Source organism: Solea senegalensis, linkage group LG11 (genome assembly GCF_019176455.1).
Source record: "Solea senegalensis isolate Sse05_10M linkage group LG11, IFAPA_SoseM_1, whole genome shotgun sequence".
Classification (NCBI taxonomy): Eukaryota; Metazoa; Chordata; class Actinopteri; order Pleuronectiformes; family Soleidae; genus Solea; species Solea senegalensis.
Window position 1 is genome coordinate 11,144,216 of NC_058031.1, and position 22,542 is coordinate 11,166,757.

At 40.8% G+C, this 22,542-nt stretch overlaps 1 protein-coding gene and 1 long non-coding RNA gene across 3 annotated transcripts in view; both read right to left on the minus strand.

The window, feature by feature from the left end:
• Positions 1 to 1,947: 1,947 nt before the first annotated feature.
• Positions 1,948 to 12,057, minus strand: LOC122776727. Of its 2 annotated transcripts, none has more exons than XR_006361254.1 (5): positions 11,844 to 12,057; positions 9,355 to 9,571; positions 4,514 to 4,565; positions 2,678 to 2,772; positions 1,948 to 2,080 (listed from the first exon to the last, which is right to left on the minus strand). It is a non-coding gene; the product is annotated as an uncharacterized LOC122776727 (long non-coding RNA). The 2 variants fall into 2 exon arrangements; XR_006361255.1 differs by having other exon boundaries at positions 1,948 to 2,096.
• A 9,651-nt stretch (positions 12,058 to 21,708) lies between these two features.
• The window catches only part of LOC122777820 (metabotropic glutamate receptor 7-like), a 115,948-nt gene continuing 115,114 nt past the window's right edge, over positions 21,709 to 22,542 (minus strand). Inside the window, exon 10 of the mRNA XM_044039307.1 lies at positions 21,709 to 22,213. Within this exon, the coding sequence (XP_043895242.1) occupies positions 22,164 to 22,213 (50 nt within the window). The 3' untranslated portion in view covers positions 21,709 to 22,163. The remainder of the gene's footprint in view (positions 22,214 to 22,542) is intronic.

Below are 22,542 nucleotides of genomic sequence, written 5' to 3' on the forward strand. Positions count from 1 at the left end.
CAAGTGATTAAGCATTGTTACAAAAACTCCACAGTCTGTAGAGGAAATATTATCAGCGCTGTATTAAAGCAGCTGGGACGTTCTTTTCTTCTCAATTTCGCTGCTCTCTGCAGCCTGCTATCTGATTAGCTTTTCAACAGACTGCTAAGCAGCTTTAGCCTGAGAGAAACACTCAATCACAAACTGATTATTTGATGTTTAATCAACGCAGTGTGTCTGTGATGTGCGTAACAACACATTATTAATCACTGCGGAGCATGAAGTGGAATATTCTTCTTCTTCTTCTAGCTTCTCCCTTTAGGAGTCATCTTGTCCTCTCCCTTGTGTCCTCTTCTGTTAACTGTCTTCATGTCCTCGTTAACAACATCCATCTTTAACATCTTCAACATCCCTCCTCCACTGCACATGACCAAACCATCTCAACCTTTTCTTCGTTTCCCTAACCCTGGTCACTCTAGAGAAAGATCTCAGCATCTTCAGCTCTGCCACCTCCAGATCTGTCAGTTCCACTGTCTCCAAGCCATACAGTACATCATAGCAGGTGTCACTGCTGTCCCGTAGACCTTCACTTTCACACATTACATCACTTTATGAAAACATTAATGTGGTTTTTCTACATCGTAGTGATCACGTGTGTTCTATGCAAGAGGCAACTGGTCATGACGTCACCCAGAATAATCTGAACTAGACGCTTCGACAATCACACTTTGGACAAGGTTTTGCAACAAGATGTTCATCTAAATCAGTCATTCTCAAAGACTGGGCTGGGACCCACAGATGGGTCACTGGAGACTTTTTTTGGGTCCCCTATCCAACCTTTTTCTCAAGATGTTTTTGCGTATGCTTTAAATAACGTGCATATAATGAACTTTTAATTCATTTACCAAACATTTTGTGGAAATGATTCATTTACCAATTCAAAATAATATTAGGTGTTACAGATGGGCAGCCCATGGCCAGGTGGAAAGGCTCTTGAGACAAGAGGGTTGCCTGAAGGGCTGGGATACCCCTGAGCAAGGTATCCAATCCCCATCACTCACTGTTAATTGTGGTGTATATGATCGAGCACTCGGTGCTCGACTGTTCATGACTGTGACACTCCAGGTGTTCGGTGATTGATTACTCAAGTATGTTGTTATGACGTTGAGCAGCTACTAAAAGAGCATGATTAATAATGTTGATCATGATTTGGTCATGGTAGTTTGCCCTCCTTAAAAAGTTGGTCAATCAACATCATGTTCTGTCTGTGATCATCAATATCTAAGGGATTTTTTATAAGAAAACTACATCCGGCTTATGACAGTTACCTTTTATAAATATAAATTATAAATAAAAAAGAATAATATCAAAATCTGCACAAATGATAGAACATTATGGAAATTAATGTACTGTGACATTATACTGCTCACACACACTCAAGTGTGTGTGTGTGTGTGTGTGTGCAAAGATTCTGCTGCCTAAGAGCGAATCCCAGATACACAACATTGGTAAACGTTAGAATCATAAAAGCTGCATGAGTGGGTTTTAAATAGGACATTTCTTCTTTAGAACAGTTGGTGAATAAAGCTCATCAGTCACAATCTTGTTGCGTCTGAAGGAAACACCTGTTCCTGTTGTATTGTTTGATTCAGTGGCTGAACGTGAACAAAACCTCTTGCCACTATAGTCACATATTTATTCTATATTTCTATATTCTATAGAGAATTGTTTCTCTTTGTTTTTCTGTCGCTATCACTGAACATTAGATCACTTCAATCTTATTTTGGATAGCACCAATTCAGAACATACATTATCTCAAGGCACTTTACATTAAGACCTTACAATTATTATGGAGAGACAATGAGCGGAGAGAGAGAGAGGAGGGTTAGTGAAGGAGGTTAGTGAAGGAGGCGGGTGAAAATAAGAATGGGAAGGGGAGAAGAAGATAGAGGAGAGATAGAGACCAGGAACAGTTGTGGAACAGGTGTATTTCAAGAATGATATCATTAATAACAATAATCATCTTGAACATTTCATCCAGGGTGTGACACGCCTCTCGTCCCATCGCCATCTGGGATGGATTCCAGCTCCTCATGTGACTCTAAGAAAAGGACACGCTGTAGATGAAGGATGGATGAGGATAATAATAATAATAATAATAATAATAATAATAATGTTAATAGTAATAGTACTCGTCCTGCGCTGGACCCTGACATTGATGCTTCATCTGTGACATCATGGTCATCATCATGGTTCATAGTAAACACAATGATTTTTATTTGGATGCATTTGAATGTGTTGACCTGTGTACAAAGTTTCAATGATCACACACTTTGGTAACACTTTAGATTAGGGAACACATATTCACCATTAATTACTTGCTTATTAGCATGCAAATTAGTAACATATTGGCTCTTAATTAGTCATTATTAAGTACTTGTTAATGCCTTATTCTGCATGGTCTTATTATACAACCAGTAAGCCATTACTAAGAGTTTTCCCTCAATAACCTTTAGAATTATTGCTTATTAGTAGTAAAAAAGGAAGTTGTTGTATATGAATTACGATCTCAAGATGCTTTGCTTAGCATGGACTTTATAAGGTTTATAGTATGAATGTCCTTAGTAAGAATGTGTGTGTGTGTGTGTATTTCCTTGCAGCAGTGAAGGACAATGAAGAAGAGAAGCCTTCACCTCACCTCCGGCTGCAGCTCTACAGCTCCCTCTGGTGAAAGAATGAAGTAACTTGTGAATGCTCCTCCGTGCTGACACGCTGAGCGTGGTTTTCCCTGAGCTGTGAAGAGAAAACTCCATTCACAAGTGCACTTCAGTAGTGGTCAAACATGTTATGTTTTCAGAAAATGTTGGTGGTAAATCATTTCTTTGAGGCATGTTGGTCAAATATATAAAAACAAAAACGCTTTCATAACAAACATTTATCAGTGCAGTATCAGTAGATGGCAGTAGTATCACACCATGGCTGAGCTGCTGATGAATAACCTTTTACATGAGACCATCATGTCTCTTATAAGCAGAGTACAAGTCGCCACAGTTAGGTAACATCCTGTCACTGCCTTCGACTCATCACTCGTACTATTTATAAACGATAAGAAGGAGCGCTTTACTGTGAATGTGGGGTCCTCGTCTCCAGATGCAGAGCGAGCAGATGCGGCGTATTTCAGGAGCTTCTCTCCTGTCATAAATATGCAGAGGCATCCTGGTCTCACGCTGGAAAATATCAAAGTAAACAACACTGCCGAAGCCTTAAATGTATGAATTTGCTAATGTGATTATAAATGAAACAGTGACTGTGAAGTTATGCTGAGGGTGGTTAAATACTCTTATTAAAGCTGCTGTTTTGTTATGGCTTTGCTGTTAAATATGTGTGAAACAGCAGGTCTATCTATTTATCTATTATATATATTAATCCATACAATCCATACAAATTGAACGCTCTAAATTGACCGTAGGTGTGAGTGTGAGAGTGGATGTTGTTTGTGTCTAAGTGGCCCTGTGATGGACTGGTGACCTGTCCAGCGTGTTCCCCTGCATCTTTGCCCTACGTCGGCAGCGAGGAGCGACCCTCATGTGGAGGATAAAGCGGTAGGAGTTGGACGGATGGAGATATAGATGGAGATATAGATGTACCTCAAGAGCCTCGTGGGTGACCAGAGAGTTTCCTCAAGACGAACACAAGGGGCTACACTAATAACTGCACATGCACCTGTGAAGCTGCTGCATCGAGTTGATTTTATTTTTATCAACATTAAACCTGTCCCGTGTCAGCAACATGCAGAAACCAAATGATCTCTCCATCTGTTTTTTTTACTGCCCTTTACACGCTTGCAGTAATTTACAAATACATCTCCACTGCAAGTCCTTGTTTTTCCTCTCTGGTCAGGACATTTTCATCAGGGGTAATGATGCCTTTCAGGTCTGGTAGTGCGACGATGGATGTGTTTCTATGGTGAAAGAAACATCTGAAGTAAAGTAAATAACTATGTAAAATCAATGTAGTTGCTTTTATAAGAGGAAACTCATAGATATTACCGATATCTATGACCTGACATGTGTCATTGTTACAATAATCACAATGTATTCATATAAATATATATATTTATTTATATTTATATATAAAAATATATACACATATATTCACATATTTCTTCCACAGCTTCCTCCACAATATTAACACTGATCATCACATGATTTCCATTCTCTAATGGTTTAATTATATGGTGTCATATTACAAAAGTATGAGTAGAGCTTTGATCTACACACACACACACAAACACACTAACACAAACATGTTTGTACATTCGGACTAATTAAAAACACAATTTTGAATAATTTATAAATCCATAAAAAGTGTATATGGTAAGAAACACACTAGTGTTGCCTGTTTTATCGAACATGTTGCAGCATCTTGTCAAGTATTTATTGAGTGTTAATTATGAACCATTTTTAAATCCTTTTGTGGGCGACTTTCCACAACAAACTTAATCACTGAGAGACTGAGAGAAGGAAAACTATACCTCGCCTGATGCGTCGGCTGTCAAAGTGTCACCGCTTATGTAGATTTATTTACTGTTGAAAAAAATAAAAAATACTTTGATGAGGTTAAGGCAGCAACTCAATACAACAGAGATGTCAAAGTGGTCAAATAAATGTAGGACTTTCCCCGGCTTCACCCTCTCTCAGTTCAGCTGGTGTGATGTTAGCTCAGTGGTAAAGTGAGGCATCTTTCAACTTGAAGGTTCTGGGCTCGATTCCCAGCTCCTTGGGCAAGACACTTAAAGGGTAATGGGTGTTTTTCTACCTGGGCCCTGTGTTTATAAATGTGAGTGTGTATTTGAATAGTACTTACAAACAGTTTCCTAATTGGTCCAGTAGATCACCTCGGACAGCAGCCGCGACACACGCTAGTGATGCAATCACGGGTTTGAGAAGGCTAGACACACTGGTTTTTGATCTGGACCCGGTTTATAATGAGGTCTAAAAACAATAAACTATGAAACAAAAATGGATAAATCTCCTCTTTAGCATTTTCACAAATACAATAGTGGCTGTGCGGCAAAAGTTACCTAAATGTCTTACCTAAAATGTATAGAATGTGTCAAACAATCAGGGGACAAACATTAAGTTAATTTCCCCTTAAATTTCCCCTAAAGTGCCGATTCGGAAGCTGGTGAATCAGAGGCTAACTTACGCATTGTACCTATGGGGCTCAGCACTGCCCCCTATCAGTGCGGCATGGTACTTTCTGCCTCACCCTGTGCATTTCACTGCGCATTTATGTGAAAGAACAGAAAGACTAAATAGGTCACACACACGTACACATATATATATATATATATATATATATACATATACATACATACACACACACACATACATACATATATATGTGTATATGTATATATATATATATATATATATATATATGTATACACACACATATATGTATATATACAGTATATATATATATATGTATAGAGAGAGAGTATAATCAAACATGTATATGGGCCCGAGGCGCTGCTTGCCAACAGGCAAGGCAGGCAAATGCTTTGGGCCCCAGGCCAAAAGGGGGCCCCTGAGTGCTGACTTTGAATCACTACAGCATTGACAATGTGGAGAGTTTACAATGACAGTGGTGGGCTCTAATAATGTCCGGATAAAGAAAGAAGAAAAAAGAGGAAAAGGAGAAAAGAAAGCAAGACAATTTTTAATTACATATTGTCAATGTTTATATTCTTATTTTGAGACGATACTAATGTTTTACATTTCACATTTTTGAGTGTCAGATTATTTATCACATAAGGGTGAACACTGGTTGGAGGAGCCCCCAGTGAATTTTTGCCGAGGGCTACAAGAGACTCTAGAACCGCCTCTGATATTGGCGATATACAGAGAGGCAGCAATGGGCATGCGCCAACTGCCTGCTTCAGTCAGTGTGTGCGGCACAGCCTGAGGCACAGCTCATCGCTGCCTCACCTCACCGCTCTCCCGTGTATTTGAACAGGAAACGCGTAAATTCAGCGATTTTGAGCATAGAAATGTTGAAACATACAGAAAACTGATTTATAGAACAGTCAGGTGGATAAATTGATTTTCTTTTATCATTGTTAGTATTTTATTTGTCATGAACGAACGTCACTGGTCACCAGTCTTGAAACCTACATCCTTGGCAATGTTGCCAGATTCGCACAATAAAAATTCAAGTTATTTATTGGCAAAAAACAGCACTGGAGAGATGGAGGGAACTCAGAATGGTGGTTGCCACGTACGATTACACCGCAATCATTGAAGTACTATTCACGTACACACCCACAAAACAACAAGTACCGGAATTCCCCTTAAACGCCACATTGCTCCTGACAGCTTAGTTGGCAGCATGTGAATGTGTATGACAGAGGTGTGATAGAACATGAGCTGCACAGTGATGTGCTGAGGGAATGGTTGTGAATGGGTGAATGGCAAATCTGTAGTGAAAGCAGCTTTGACTATTCAGATACAGACCATTTACCGTTCATTCATTCATTCATTCATTCATTCATTCATTCACCCAAACCATTGACTGGTAAATAATTACCACTACAGGTGCTGACGTATATGAGTAATGACAAATTCATTGAGTGATAACAATAATACAGCTGGTCTCTACATCGTTATAAGGTTATTAGGCATAAAAAGAAAATCACTGTTAACCTTTTTACTTACTGTGTTACATCATCTTATTAAAGATTTATAGCAGTAACAACCTCATTATGAACTATTTATCAGTTATTTATATGGGCATTCAACAGGACAATAATGATTAATAAAGTATTAACCTTAATATGAAGCGTTCATGAATCTTTAATAAGGGTATTTTCCTGTTTAACCACCGTATTAATGATTTATTAGTATTAATTACTTTAGTTCATTTTATGCATTTTAACGTTGCTATTGTGCTATTTTCTAGTTAAAGTAGTTGACCAAGAGATTAAAAATGAGAATTAGTGGAAAGAAGGGGTGAGGATTAGAGACATTTATACTTCTTCCTACTCCTTTTCCTTTTCAGACATGTCATCATCTTAAGTGTTCAGTATTTGCTTTATGAGAGGAGAGAAAAGGTTTATAATATGTTGAACCAATCAAGGGTCATTTCTTTTAATCACAGTTTATTACAGTGCATTAGCACACAAGTCAACCACTGTCCGTTTGTGTTAATAATAAACAATATGGGTCTACTTTCCACGAGTCACACTCATAATTGGAGATAAGTTAGAATAGCTGCTATAATTCAGTCGCGATAATTCAGCGTTAGAAGGTGTGGCCTAATTGAATTTTGCCTCGAACCTCATAAATTGTATCCAGTCCACAGTCAGCATAGAAATCCTCATCTCCAGTGATTGATGGAGGGAAGATTTACGTTCATGCTGTGGATTTTCAGAGGCGTGAAAAAGCTGAGAAGTTTGGGAAGGAGGTGGGGTTCGTATCCAACTGGGGGGAAAAAACACGACAGCTGCTGCTTCGCACCGGCTGCATGCACCACGGCATTGATGGTGTGAGCAGCAGCGGAGGCTGGGGCTCGCTGCGGGCGTCAAAGGGCGGTGGCAGAGACTTGCTATGTGAGAGGTTATTAGAAACATTTACGTGGCTGTGCAGTGAAGCGTGGAGGAGGAGAAACACCAGCTCTGAGGTCAGGTTAGAACCTTCCCGCGTCGTAATGTCACGCTGAACCGACTGCCTCCATACTGACAAAGATCACAGCTGAATCAACATGTTGTTTCTGCTCTAAATTATATACAAGGCAGCAGCAGGATCACTGTCACTCCACGCACCACGCGCAGCACTCCTCTGTGTGGTTTGAGCTATTCTGGAAACTCTTTGCCCTCTGTCATTACTTGCAGTTCAGACAACAAACAAGAAAATAAAACATGAAGGTCGCTCAGTATGTGGTTTACGCTACACCATTTCTATCTCTTTGCGGGTTTTGTGTGCTGTGCCAGCTTCATGTTAGCACAAGATGTTTGTGCAGAGGCTTTGGTCTCAGCATCGTGCGTGCTCCCTGCTGGCCCGGTGACCAGATGGGTCAGCGTCTCCATAGCTCAAGCCCCTTCTGTTCTCTGTTCGCGTCCACTCATGGGACTGAGACCCCAGAGACGGGAATTACAGAAGTTGGATCACAAAGTCGATGTTGGATCGAGTCGATGTGCTGCAAGCTGAGCAGAGACATTTGCGCACATGTGCATTCAGCACACGCACAAACCTCGCACAGATGCATTTATAACGTGCGCGGCAGGGAGCGTATGTACACACAGTTCTGACGTGGATGACATTTCAACGTCCTGAAGAAGGTAGATACGTCGGCGGGCATCGTGTTTACAGATTAACAGCAGAATTAACAAAAGACAACATGGTTTTATTTTAATGTGGCAGCGGCGGACGCAAAGCTTTTATCATTTCAGACAAGCTGTTTGGGAGGGTTACATTATACTGAAGTGAGATTTTTTTTCAGGCCATGTCATGTGGAAATTTAGTCAAGTCATCTTCAGCTGTTATTGCAGTCCATTAACTCCATTGTGACGATACATAATTGATGCAGCCTTTGGGTAGAGTTTAATCAAATGGAGAGTGCGCCGCACTCCACCGTCGACTGAAAAATGAGACGGAGAATATTCAGCGCTGTAGTTTTCGAGGTGAGACTATAATTCACGCTTTGAATTGATTCATAATCATTTGACTGTATACTTCCTGTGCAATGCCCACAGTAAAACAATTCTATCTTCATGTGCTGTCAGCCGTGGTCATAAGTTTTGTGTTGTATAATCTGCCTCTCCTCAGCGTGAAGCTGGGCCTCTGCAACGTTCTGTTTACAACACAACGCGGGAAGTCGGAAACTGGGAGTGACGCAAACATCTCAGGCTCGACTTCCCAAACTGTCGGGGAAAATCCACACCCAAACCTCAATAGCCAAGACTGCAATCAATATTTCCCAAATATACTATTATTTTCATGTGAACACGAGGATAGAAAAATGCAGTGCACATAAATAATCAGTCCACTTGATGTTTTTTCTGAACTTGCATATCTTTCAACACATGCATGTGGCTATAACAGCTGCATGTGTTTTTTTTTTGAAAGGTTTGGCTTCACAACAAAGTGCTCGCGCTCAATGTGCATAATTATCCATCAAGATGAATCACATTTTATGAATTAAAATGAACAAATTAACATTGAGTGCAAATAGTGAAATGTTAGGCCTGACTGGATACTTAGACATAAAATGCCAAGTGTGCTTCATTTTTCCTTGATTTTTTCATTTCTTTGCAACATCCAGAAAATGGTTAGCACATGCCTCGGCATAGTGTCGCTCCGATGTTTTACTCACAGTTAGTGCAAATGACTGGGTTAGTCCAGTCTTCTTCAATGAAATGCTCTGTGACGCCCAAGTAGCTGTTGTCGTTCCCAGAAGTCCAGTGGTCTCCTGTGAAAGTGTGTATCCTTTGACACGACGGTTCCTCTCGAGGGCAGATTATAAGAGGTATCTCCCGACGCTACGCCAATGACTTCTTTCAGTCCTTCATCCTGTACTGGGTCAGTCATCACTGGAAGTAAACAAACATGTGCACGTTAAATGATCCACCTTCTATCTGTCTTTTCATTTCTACATAAAAGCCTGTCACATTTTTCCACTGCGTCTCCAATGCTTGTTTTTCTTCTGTGGTCAGGTCATTTTTGAGAGGTGCAGTGACGTTCGGAACGTAGAGCATTTCTGCAAACAGCTGACGCTCACTGTGTCTGACTTACTCTCTGAGCAACCGGGCTGTCGAAAGGCTAAATTAGGAAGTGAAAAAAATAAACAAAGTTTGCCGGTCGCAAATTAACTAATTATCAAACCAACTGTGAATAAACATTGTTATTAGTGCTGCCAGCATTTCAATTTAACACATTTCCTTAATCTCTGATGACATGATATGGTCATTTTATGGCTTAATACACCTAATGTCTCACATAATGTGTCTTTAATGTGAAGCTAGGACTGCCTCAGGCCGCAGTGGTCACATGTCTCTACCCAAGTGTTCCCATTATGAAAAAAGAAACCCCTGCATATGCAGTCTCTGTGTTTGAACCCATCTGATGCTGCAGATGTATATCGATTAATTGGTGGTGTCTGTGACTTTTTGTCAGTGTATGTATGTCGCTCCAGTTGGGCCAGAAAATGGAGCTCTCCAGTGTGTATATGTGTTAATCACTGTATGTGCAGCGGCAGCAGTGGCAAAGAGAGGGAGTCAAGAGTCCTTTTGTTTTCAGCCATTCTTTTAAAACCATGGTTCTCAAACTGTGGTACGTGTATCACCAGTCGTAGGTGAGCTTCCTCTGGTGGTACTTGGAGGAAAATCAGAAATACTGTTCTACTGGATATACCAGGGTATGTGACCGGAGTGGAGCTGAGGAATTTTGACAGCAGTGCACAGAAAATGAAACAAATAATAATAATAATAATTATATAATTATTTCACTATACAAGTGTGTGAAGTAAATGTGAGGATGAGAGAGCAAATGATCTTATTGTGAATAAATCTGACATTTTACACCACTGTATGTTAGCGTTGATGATAACGGTGTTACTTTGATATTTTCCCAGGTACTACTTGGTATAAATAGTTTGAAAACCACTGAGTTTGCCACAAGTTAGTCATTTCTTTATTTTTCTTTTTGTTGACAGGGAAAGTTAAGGCTCATTAGAGGGATTTTTTTTGTGTTGATTGTTTGCGTTGCTTCAAAGTTAATAATGCCGCTTTTGCTTTGTTGTGGCTCAAAATGTTTTAATTGGTCTTCTTGGGGCTGCGCGGTGGAGCAGTAGTTATCACTGACACCTTAAAGCAAGGAGATTCATGCTGGTTTGATCAGGGGCTTTGTTTGGTGTAAACTTTCTCCAGGTAAAACAGCTTCTTCCCACAAAACATGTGAGAATGTTAAACACATCCGGTCAGGTCGCAGTGGCTCCGATCAACCCTCCATCTGACATGTAAATGTTATTGTGCAATATTTGAATTGTATAATGACAATAAATATGAGTTCCTTTTCTTTCCAAATATCCAAATATCATCCAGATATGATACATAGAATTGGTATCGGTCCAATACTGGTCAAAATCAATGGATCAGATCAGACAGAAAATCACTGGGTCACTATGCAAATCAGTCTGTAACACAGTTAAAATGTCTTTGAAATGGCTCAGCACAAATGTGACCAGCCATAGAAAAACCAAGAACAAGTCTCACTCTGAACTGACTTCAAAACAAGAGCCCTGATCAACTATTGTAGTAGTTTGAACAGCATTTATCAATAACAGGTCTAGGGACCCCAATGAAAAATAATTAAGGTAATATACTTAAGAGTTAGAAGATAGATACACATATCTAATATCAAATAAAATACATTTAAGTGGCTCTGTGTTGGTGTGGCTGGTTCAGTCTGTTACTGACTGAGTTGAATGATAATGTGCTCAGAGAGTTGCTTAATCATTAGCATCACAGTCAACACTTCACACACAAAGCTGTGTCATTCACACATTATTCAAGCACATCAGGTTGGTTTGTTATTCATAATAATAGCAGATGTTCACATACTCCCATAACAGTTTATAATTCAGTTTTTAAAACGATCACCCGATTAACACAAGATCAGATGTGCTAACATTTGCAGTTTAAAACAACCATACTGAGCTAGCTAATAACAATGTAGCCACATAACGTTCTGAAATACACAGTGAATTGTCAAAAGACAGCGTCCAGCATGAAAACACATGTGTTAATCCCTGTATGTGACTTTGAATGAACACTAATTTAACGTAGAACGTTAATGAAAACTCACCCCACAAGAAGAAGGAGAAAGTCCGTTAGCTTAAATGCTAAGACGTTAGCATAAAGTCCGCTAGCATAGCAGAAGTGAGATTGGCGTCGGCATGACCAGACTGTAACAGCCACGATTTAGTTCTTCTGTAATGTGTTTTTCCTCGTCCATCTTCATTCAATGGTGAAAACTGAAGCAGCAGTAACAGTGAGGAGTCTCCAAGCAGCAGCTGTATATTAAGTAGCCATGTGTTTCCTATGAGGAGCAGCTGATTGGCTGAACAAAAAACAAAAGCACTGGAATGTGCCATTCACAGAGATCAAACAACCCACAATATTGTGACTGCATGCAGTGGCTTCTTCAAAACTTAATCTTGCATACTTTTGGGGGAAAAAATAGGAAATCCCTCATTTTGAAAAAAACCCAAATTTTTTCTTTGTTTACTTGTTTGTGCTCACACTACTTGTTGTTACTTTTGCCATGGAGGTGGCAAATGTGTTGTTAACAGCTTCATAGTTTAGAAGGTCTAAAATGACTGCATCGGGCTGATATCTGTACGATTAGATACTTGAGTTTGTGATATCTGTATCCTTAGATACTTGAGTTTGTGATATCTGTATCCTTAGATATTTGAGTTTGTGATATCTGTATCCTTAGATACTTGAGTTTGTGATATCTGTATCCTTAGATACTTGAGTTTGTGATACCTGTATCCTTAGATATTTGAGTTTGTGATATCTGTATCCTTAGATATTTGAGTTTGTGATATCTGTATCCTTAGATACTTGAGTTTGTGATATCTGTATCCTTAGATATTTGAGTTTGTGATATCTGTATCCTTAGATAGGATATCTGTATCCTTAGATATTTGAGTTTGTGATATCTGTATCCTTAGATATTTGAGTTTGTGATATCTGTATCCTTAGATATTTGAGTTTGTGATATCTGTATCCTTAGATACTTGAGTTTGTGATATCTGTATCCTTAGATACTTGAGTTTGTGATATCTGTATCCTTGAGTTTGTGATATCTGTATCCTTAGATACTTGAGTTTGTGATATCTGTATCCTTAGATACTTGAGTTTGTGATACTGTATCCTTAGATATTTGAGTTTGTGATATCTGTATCCTTAGATACTTGAGTTTGCGATATCTGTAGCCTTAGATATTTGAGTTTGTGATATCTGTATCCTTAGATACTTGAGTTTGTGTTATCGGTATCAGACACAAAAAAGAAGTAATGTGCTATAAAATAAAAAGCATCTTTCAAAACATGTGCAAGGTGCTTTACAATATAAATATAAATGTAGCTAAAACATGGCAGCATAAAATGTAACATAATGAAATCATAAATGATCATAGTAGGTTTTCCTTTGAGTTCCACAGCTGAGAGTGCCGTCATCTTCACTGGCAAGCCTGGATTTTAGAAATTGACTGGTGGAGTGAATGGATTTTCTTTTGCTCATGTTGTTTTTTTTTTTTCCTGTGATAAGCCAGTGTGACCTGTCCAGGCTGTTCCTTCCACTCACCCAGTGACAGCTGTGGCTTCACCTGCAAACCCCAAAGGATTAGCGGCACAAAATGGTGCACGTGTGGACAACCTCATGTTATAAATGGTGTGTATTTATATAGCAATTTTCCAAAGCTGCTATACACTACAGGTTTGCCATTCACTCACACATGTGCAGCACATCTCCTATCACTCATACTAAGGATAGTATACTTGCCCATGGCCGGGAATCAAACCCACAACCTTCAAGTCGAAAGGCAACTCGCTCTACAACTGAGCTACCGTCGCACATTTGATCTATTTATGAGTGTGAATTGGTATCAGTCAGTGACATTATAACAACAGACATTAATCAAGTCGCAGGCAAGCAAAGAAAAAGAGTGGAACGTGATTTATTTTCTGTAGCTTGTAGCTTCTTGCTGTCACTTCATCTTGGTTTGATGTGGATTTCTATCACACCTCTTCTACTTTTCATTTCCTCTTTTTTTTTTTTTTGCATTTGTTGCTCTGTGGGATTTACTTTTCTTTGAAATAACAGTGAACTGTGTGGGCGGTGGAAATGCATTGTTTATGTCACGCTCCTCGAAAGGGCTTAGCTCGTGAGTTAAATTTCACAACCAGCCACCACTTATCTCTGTCAACTCCCGTTAAAGCTTCATATGATCTGCCTCGCTTTAAACGCTGCTGGCTTTTGTTTACGCCGTGAACTTGAGCTGAAAATTCGTATTCTTCCGTATTCCATACAAGCTTCTGAGCTTCTGACTTGCGTCTTCATGCAGCTAATGCACAGCAAATATAACATATTCCCGAGATGTATATGCCGGCATTCGGTGCTCTTTTTCTCCATGAATGCGTTTTTCTGACGAGGGGAAATTGGGGGGAAAGCTGGGAGATTAGTGCACCTACTCAGCTGCGACTTGTGGAGCTCATTCCTCTTCTCTCTCCCTCTCTGCCTGCTTAATAACACAACAGTCAATTAAATCCATGAAGTCAGATATATATCATTTTTCAAATAATTACTAAGTGGGAGAAATATGGAATAAGAATTTGGACGTGGGAGCGACAAGAGGGGAAGAGACGGCGCGAGGGGTGCAACCGTAATTAGAGTAGAGGCAACACATACTAAATGCCCCAGCTGAAGATGAGTGAAGATAAAGGAGGTGACTGAGCTAATTGTGTACTGTCAGAATCCATATCTCTAATGACTGTCAAGTGAGCAAATTTCAAACGTTTTCTCTCCACCCACTCGACTCCCCCCAGGAGTAGAAGAAGGGGTGAGAGAGAGAGAAAGAGGAATAAATACCAGGAGACACTAATGTGATGAGAATGATGCCTGGTCTCTTCCGCTGATTAAAAATGCAATAAAGCTTTGACACACACACACACACACACACATGCACACATGTGTGCAGCCTCAACAGGGCACAGAGTAGCTCTGGTTAGCCACAGATAAGAAGTGATGACCAGTGACCCTAACACCACCCACCCCTCACCCTCAACTGATTTATTCACACAGAAAAGCAGGCATCGGTTTCTGTTTCTTGGGTGACCGAGAAAAACACACACACACACACACAAAAACATGTAGCTAGTCTTCTGAGGACACTGCATTGACTTCCATTCATTTGGCATAACCACCTAATAGCTAACCCCTGACCAGTAACATAACCAGTTTCTTAGAGACGTGGTTCGGCCTCATTATGACCAGGTTTTGGTCTCCAAGAGGACTACTGGTTTTGATAGTCAGTGGTAGCAAATACAGGAAGACAAACACACACACACACAGTCTGGTTTCCATGACTTCAGAGGACAGTACATTGACTTACATTAATGGCCTGCTAACCTTAACCTCATCCTAACCATACATCATGTCGTCACCTTCAAACTTATTAACGTTGACAGGTCCCCATAGCGTGACTGTGTCAACAGATTCCGGTCCCCACAACATGAGGAATACCTTTGACACACCCAGTGATTCAGCAGCCGAGCACAGGATTTCCCTTTAAAGCTGGGTTCTGTATTGTTTCTGAAAACATATTTTATCTTAAATAAAGTTGCCTGCTTGGGGAAAAAAAAAAGAAAAAGAGGAAAAATAAACCCCCCCACTGTGTTTGAGTCTCTCTCTCGCTGTAATAAACACGAACAATCATCTCCTTCAAGCCACAAGGCTTCTGTCACTAAACAATCGAGCAACCTGCTCCGAGAGCGTGAGTGGCAGACACTCGTATTACACTCGTGTTAGTGAACCAGTCACAGGAAAAAGGCAGAGAAAGAGCAGTGACAGTCCACGACAGACAACACCAGCAGAACATGTTTACAATGTATCTGAACTAGGGATTAGACCTCCTTTTCAATGGTTATATCATTCTATTTTTTATTGTATTTTCTTGCTTCCTTTAACTTTATTTATGTAAAGTACTTTGGGGCAACAGGAGTTGTTTTTCAATGTGCTGTATAAATACATTTGACCTTGACCTTAAACACAGACACAGCTTTTGATGATCCTTCTGTTTATGATGGATCTATGTTTGACACCAAACTCAATACTTAAGTTGCATATAGAGAATATAGAGCAGTCAATACACCCGTGGCAACAAAACTCACGTTTAAAACTATTACGCAGTGAATGTCGAAGTAAAACTCTAAAATTGCAATAAGAAAAAAAACAAAACACACTCAAAATTGTGGAAGACAAAGAAGAAAGTGAAGAAAGCAAATATAAATAAGATGATTTAATCCTTCCCTTTCTCCACTATTTAATAACTAATGATCACAAGCTGACTTACTATTTGCATCTCGGTTACAAATGGCTCCTTATATACAAATGTGCAAACCCCCACAAAAAGAAAGATGTACAACTATTTTACATATACATGAACAGTGTATATGTAAATATATGTATATGTGTATAAATATATGTATATAAAAAAAATGTGCAGAGTAAATAAATAATCTTATTCCTCCCTGTACCTGGTGAAAACTCTGTACTCAGACCGTAGCTTCACTCCATGCATCCAGATGCAGAACAATGTCTGATATTTCTGTAGTAAAAAACAAGTATTTCTTAATACTACTAGGTTACAAACAATATCTGTGCTACTTGGAAATGTCTTCAGCAACAGTGAACCTTTACCTCCTCGCTCAGAGGAAGTGGTCGGCGTGGCTGATGAAGGTGGGTGTCATCTGTTGGCAGCTCAGATTGAGGAGGCTGACGTGCTGTGGTCATGGTGTATTTTGCAATTATGACCCCTGTCACCTAGCAACAGAGCTGCAGCGGCATGTGTTACAGATTTCCTAACAGCACGGGAAGGTAGCACGGTTGTTGTTTTGTGTAACATAAGCCACTTAGTTGAGTTGAAGCCTGGAGACTTCCTCAGCCTGACCACAAACCTCTCCTTTTATAACATTCGTGTCCAGGATGCAGTGGCCACCACCGGCCGGATCCTTCAGTGCTCTGAGAGGGAAGGACACATGCGTAGGAGCCTTCGAAATGGCACAGAAAGGTCACGGCACGATGAAGCACTCAGCCTTCAAATACGAGGTATTTCTCAAAGTCAAGGAAGGATCCGCGAACTGCTGAATTTCAAGGATGTTACATCATCATCAGACTCTCCCAAGGATGCCTCGAATGCTACAAAGGACTGAGATTTCACAGTGCAGTACCCACAATCCTTTGTGCACTTGTGTTTTGAACCTTCTCAATGACATAATGACGCACACTTGCCTGAAACAGCAACACACGCTGAAGGAGCTGGCACCCGGACTGAGACACAGCTGCTGCTGTGTTTTGGGGGCGGGACTTTAAACGAGGGCCAATGGGAGGGTTGGTTTCTTTTTGTTGCCTGTTATTGCTAACATTTTTTTTCTCCCCAAACATACTGAACTAGCTTTAAGGGATAATTATCACCTATGAGGAGACGTGTGTGGTATTATTCATGTGTAATCAGTGGCTATACTGTAGCACTAATTACCAAACCTCAGTGTCACAATGTAACTGGGCTAATTTACTGAAAACACAGGAGGAAGCAGAGGATGATGGTAAACAAAAGGGTTTTTTTTATAGTACAAGATGAAACAGAGGGAAGACTAAGACGACTGAAGAGTGTCTGTATCTATACCACATTATATCAAGACTCAGTCCGTCACTGACAGGAAGCAGATAAGGTTTCACTCTGGCTGGAGTTGGATAATTGGACATTTATGGAGAGATAGGGGAGCCCAGGGCCCAGGAGCCATGAAACAGAGCTAATCTAGACTCAGCATCAGTAAATTGTCTGTGAAAGAGCGCATCAGGAGTTCTGACAAGATAAAGACGGTTTCCCCTCAAAGGCGGAGCTGGACCGGAGCAACAAGAACACACTCACGCAGAAGAGGCGCGCGCCTTTGATGCTGACACTTACTCGTGTCACACGGGGCGCGCAGTGACATGGACGCCATGGCGTCACCTTGTTATCCGAACTGGGTCACACCAGAGTTGTGACTCTCCTGTGGTGAGGAAAGAGCACTGGAACGAGTCAGACGGTTTGAGGAGCGAGCATACATGTTTTAAAGCCCTGTTGTTCCACTTCAAATGCTCCGACAGACCTCCGAGTCTGAAACATTTAGGTCCAGGTGGAGTGCGTCTTGCTCTCGGTCCACCATGATTAGTCTCATCCCTTTGATGCCTCCCTCACCTGATTCCCGCAGGAAAACGCTGCCTCCAGAACAGGTGTACACGGAGCAGGTGGGCCTCTTCACACTGGAGCCTCCAGAGTGTGAAGCTGGGGTAAACCATACCTCATACTATTTAAGGTAAGCACGATTCCGACTCTGCATTTCAAAGAGCTCTTGGAAGTTTCTGCCTCATATAGCTATATCAAAAAATCCAGAGCGCGATACGCTTGATTTATTTAGTATTTCTTTTCTTTTTTATTTGCTGAGCTGCAAATCCTAACTCTGCCCCTACTGATTACTCACACACAGACACTGACACAGGCAATTAATTTGGTAGGGGAGAGGCTAGTCTTAATTGGGTGTAAGTGGGATTTTTCTTGGCCGTGTGCAACAGAAAATGACAGACTGTGTGTATGAGAAGTAAAGACCATCTGGTCCCGAAGGAGCTGAGAGAGATGCCAGACAAATGGAAAGAGAAACAACAGAAAACCTGAGTGGGAAAGGATCTCTTTCTCTCTCTCTCTCTCTCTCTCTCTCTCACTCCGGCAACATAAAGACGAATCAGCATCTCTCGGTCATATATCACTGTAGCAGGCCATGTACCAGCCTAGAGGGAGACGCTTACTGGGTGTAGAAACACAAATCCCCTTATGAGTGGCCTATTCATGGTTTTATATCATAATCAATATTGAAAATACAAACATTATGCTCGCTGGCAGGCACAGGAATAAAGAACGGTCAGCTCGTAAAGGCTTGGTCATCAGCACGACAAATTGATCTGACATGTTATATTATTCATGTTGGGGATTGGTGGCGAGAATTGGAAGGAGCCACAGTGAGAGAGAGAGAGAGAGAGAGAGACTATGGGTGTGTGAGGCACAGAGAGCAGTGGGTGAGTAAAGCTACCAGTCAGCTATAGTAGACATCCTCTCTCCTCTCGCAGGAGTCCCAACTCGGCGTGACAGCGCTGCTCAGTGAGCTCGCTAATGTGCCGTGTCATGGGGTGACACGGGGAACGAGCGCACGGCATTATCATCACTTTACAGAGAACCCACAGAACAACACAGTCTAAAACCAACCCGGTCCAGGATCAGAGTTTATGTTGCCATCGTACGTTTCTCCAAACCGCAGATCCCACGCGTGGGTAGAACATTAGGAAATGACGCTGTAGGGTTAAAGCTGTAGTATGTAACTTTTGGTGACGGTATTTTGCCTCTGTTTGGTATTTGTGAACAGACACAATGTCATGTTATGTGTTTGCAGCATCCTTCATCTGAAAACAGCCTCCTGTCAAGCAATACTATCAGACCATAGACTAATATATGTCATTTTGAATAGCCACCAGGAGGCAACTCTGCTAGCGGCAACCATGACTTGAATAGATGTCTACAGGAAATTAAGCTTCTACTTCTCCTCAGGAGTTCATGGCCTCAATCGCTAGTTCCTTCTGCAATGTTTTAAAATGACGTTCCCGTTTAGAGCAAATATGAGTGGACATCAGTGTGATTGACAGCTGCTATCATCCAACAGGAGCTTAGTTGCAGGTGGTGTCTGCGAACATCTGTTTGGTCAACATGGCGTCAGTCAAACTGTGAAACTTGAGCCTCCAAAGCAGGAGAGTTTATGGGAGACTATTACAGGGGAACAAAATCCACGGTTTGGTTCATGTCACGGTTTTTACTGGTCACATTTTCCACCTTTTACAGATTTGTTTTTTTCATATCGGGTCTTCTTAAGACCTTGACATGCAATCATGCACAAACTGAAAGAATGAGGCAGCTTGATGAGGCAGATTGTCTTAAATCAAAGTGATGTGAGAGTTTTCTAACAGCGGAGGAGACAAGAGGGGAGACATCGCTGCATTTAAACATGCTTTTCATTTATCCGGCAAAAAGGTTAACAACTGTTTGCCTTGCAGGTAAAACTGTAAACTGTCTGTTCTGTCAAATCTTAAAATAATACGTTTTCTTGTCACTAAAAATAAAACCGAGTAACCCGACTGTCTCCTCCTCGTGTTGTCATTTTGTTACACTGGGGTGATGTCTCCGTAGATGAGCAAACAAATTTCAAGTGTTGCCGCTAGCATAATGTTTGCATGCGCCGTCATCACAGGTAACACAAAGTCTGACATGCTCCCACACAGGAGAACGAAGCGATGCTGCGGGTGCATCCTCTAACTCCGGCCCTCCTCCTGTGTCCACCCACAGCACTCCCCGCCTCCGCCTCCGCCTCGGCTCGCCAAATGAAAAAATGAAAGAACAAAAATAACCTTCACTGAGTTACTGGCCCAAGCACAAGGCCCATTTATACTCAATTATCGTCCATTTCCCATCCGTCTATCTATCAAGCGTTATTATCCGTCACTCCCCTGCGCGTCCTTTTCGTCAGTATGGACGTTACATCGTGAACCGAACGGACCAAACAGTGCACACACGTGCCCTGCACCGTGACACGCAAACTGAACGGGACGGATTTTTAAAGTGGACCAACTGTTCCATCCCGAGAGACTATAGGACTGACTGCAAATTGTCTGAGGGGACATTTGTGTGCATACAGCAGAAGTGCAGTTTTGAGCAGTAGAATTCTGTCACTGGTGGAACAAAAAAAATAACAAAGAGATTTCTCCTATTTAAATAATACAAATGCTAAAAGCAAATCGGTGAATTACTCCTTTAATCAGCATTGTGTGAACTTGTTTGACAATGGTTTGAACGTACGAGACTTTAGTTTGTATTTAAAAGTTACGTACTACAGCTTTACGGCTCACTCTCGGAGCACCAGGTCGTCCTTGTAACGACACATTTGTTCTCCAATGCTTGGTGGACAGTATTTGTCTTAAATACTTGATATGTGACACGTAAAAGAAGCACTCGGCCAAAACATAACATTTTATTTTGTACACAATGTACAAATGCAACAATTCCCACAGATTGCAGAAAAGTAAAATAGCAACATTTATTTCTTTTTATTTTCTTTCCTGTCTTTTCTGAGTGACCGGGCTGTGTCGCACTCTCTTTGTGCCGCGGAACACAAAGAACACAAAGAGGACTCAGACATGCACGGGGACAGAGACAACGATGGTATGCTGTCTGGTTTAATTTGTAGAAAAGATAACAAAATGACTTTTTATTACATGTCCATAATTCCACAGATAATCACAACATACTTGCATGGTTGCTCTGATAGTAACGGTCACCCAATAATGTATGAAACTATGAAAAACAAACATGCTTGCAGACTGGGGGGGAGGAGTCAATTCAACAACAGATTAAAGCCATTTTCCGTTTTTTTTTTCTTCTTCCTCTTCTTCTTCCTCTTTTTTTTTCAAACAAAGCTTAGTCCTGGTGAAGAGAACAAAGCGTAGAAGGATGCTGAAGCTCATTATCATTTTTCAGAATTTATTTCACTCTTTTTTTCTTCTTTTTTTTTTCGTCGTCGTTGTTTACATCAAATATAACAGACATACATTGGCACATGCAAAGTGAACACTTTGTGGTGCTTTTCATTACCATCCAAATCCAATTGAACAAAGACTGGATATCTATAGTTGTACTCCAAACATGAAAATACTCTCAAATATTTACAAAAAAAATATATACTTACAAATGCCCATCACTCGAACGTTATAATCACCTGGGACTGATCTGAGCGGATTGTGGTAAAAACAAAAACACCGTGTGCGGCAGAGCTTGCTGTTCAACGTAATTCAATCGAGTCGGGGAAGAGAGCGGCACGGAAAAAAATGAATCACATACAAACAATACAAAACAGAAATCTGATAATGGGAACTGCAAGAGAATATGGCTTTAATGACATTTCAAACGAAAATATTTTTTTTTTTCTCCACTTTTCTAACGTCTGTCCTTTTTCACAGTGGCCCCCCTTTAAGCAGGCAAGTTGTTCTCTGTCAGAGAGAAGGGGGCCACAAGACAAGCGTAAAAACTACAGTTTGGTTCTGGAGGCCCAGTAACTCTGGCCAACAGCTGTGCTCGTTTCTGCCAGGACTCATGTATCATGTCTGGATGAAGGGTTGGATGCTATCCACAGTCCTGGAGTGCATAGGTACTGCAGGTGCTGGGACGCCTGCTCACACTCTCTCCCCCTCACTGTGTCTCTCCGTTCCACCGCTCATCCCTTTTCTCTTTTCAATCACAGATAAAGGACGAATTGCGAGCAGATCAGATCCTGAGGTTGTTGTAACTCACGTAGGTTTTCTTGGTGGCTTGACCTGAAAAGAGAAGACGAAGAAAAAGAAGATTAACATTTGCTCTGAGACGCGATGGAGCCCCGGAAAGGTGAGGACACGGTGGCTCAGTGGTGGAGCTATAGCTGCAAGATATGAAAAGTGAAAGACGTGTGAATGGGTGAATGGTGGGTGGGTAATGTAAAGAAGCTTTCAGTGGTTCATAAAGATGGAAAAACTCTGTAGAAATACAGACCATTTACCAGAGAAAACAGGGAAGGAATAACAACAGAAGCCTGAAAAACAGAAATATGCATATATATATGCGTATACATACATATATGTATATATACATATATATGCATATATATGCA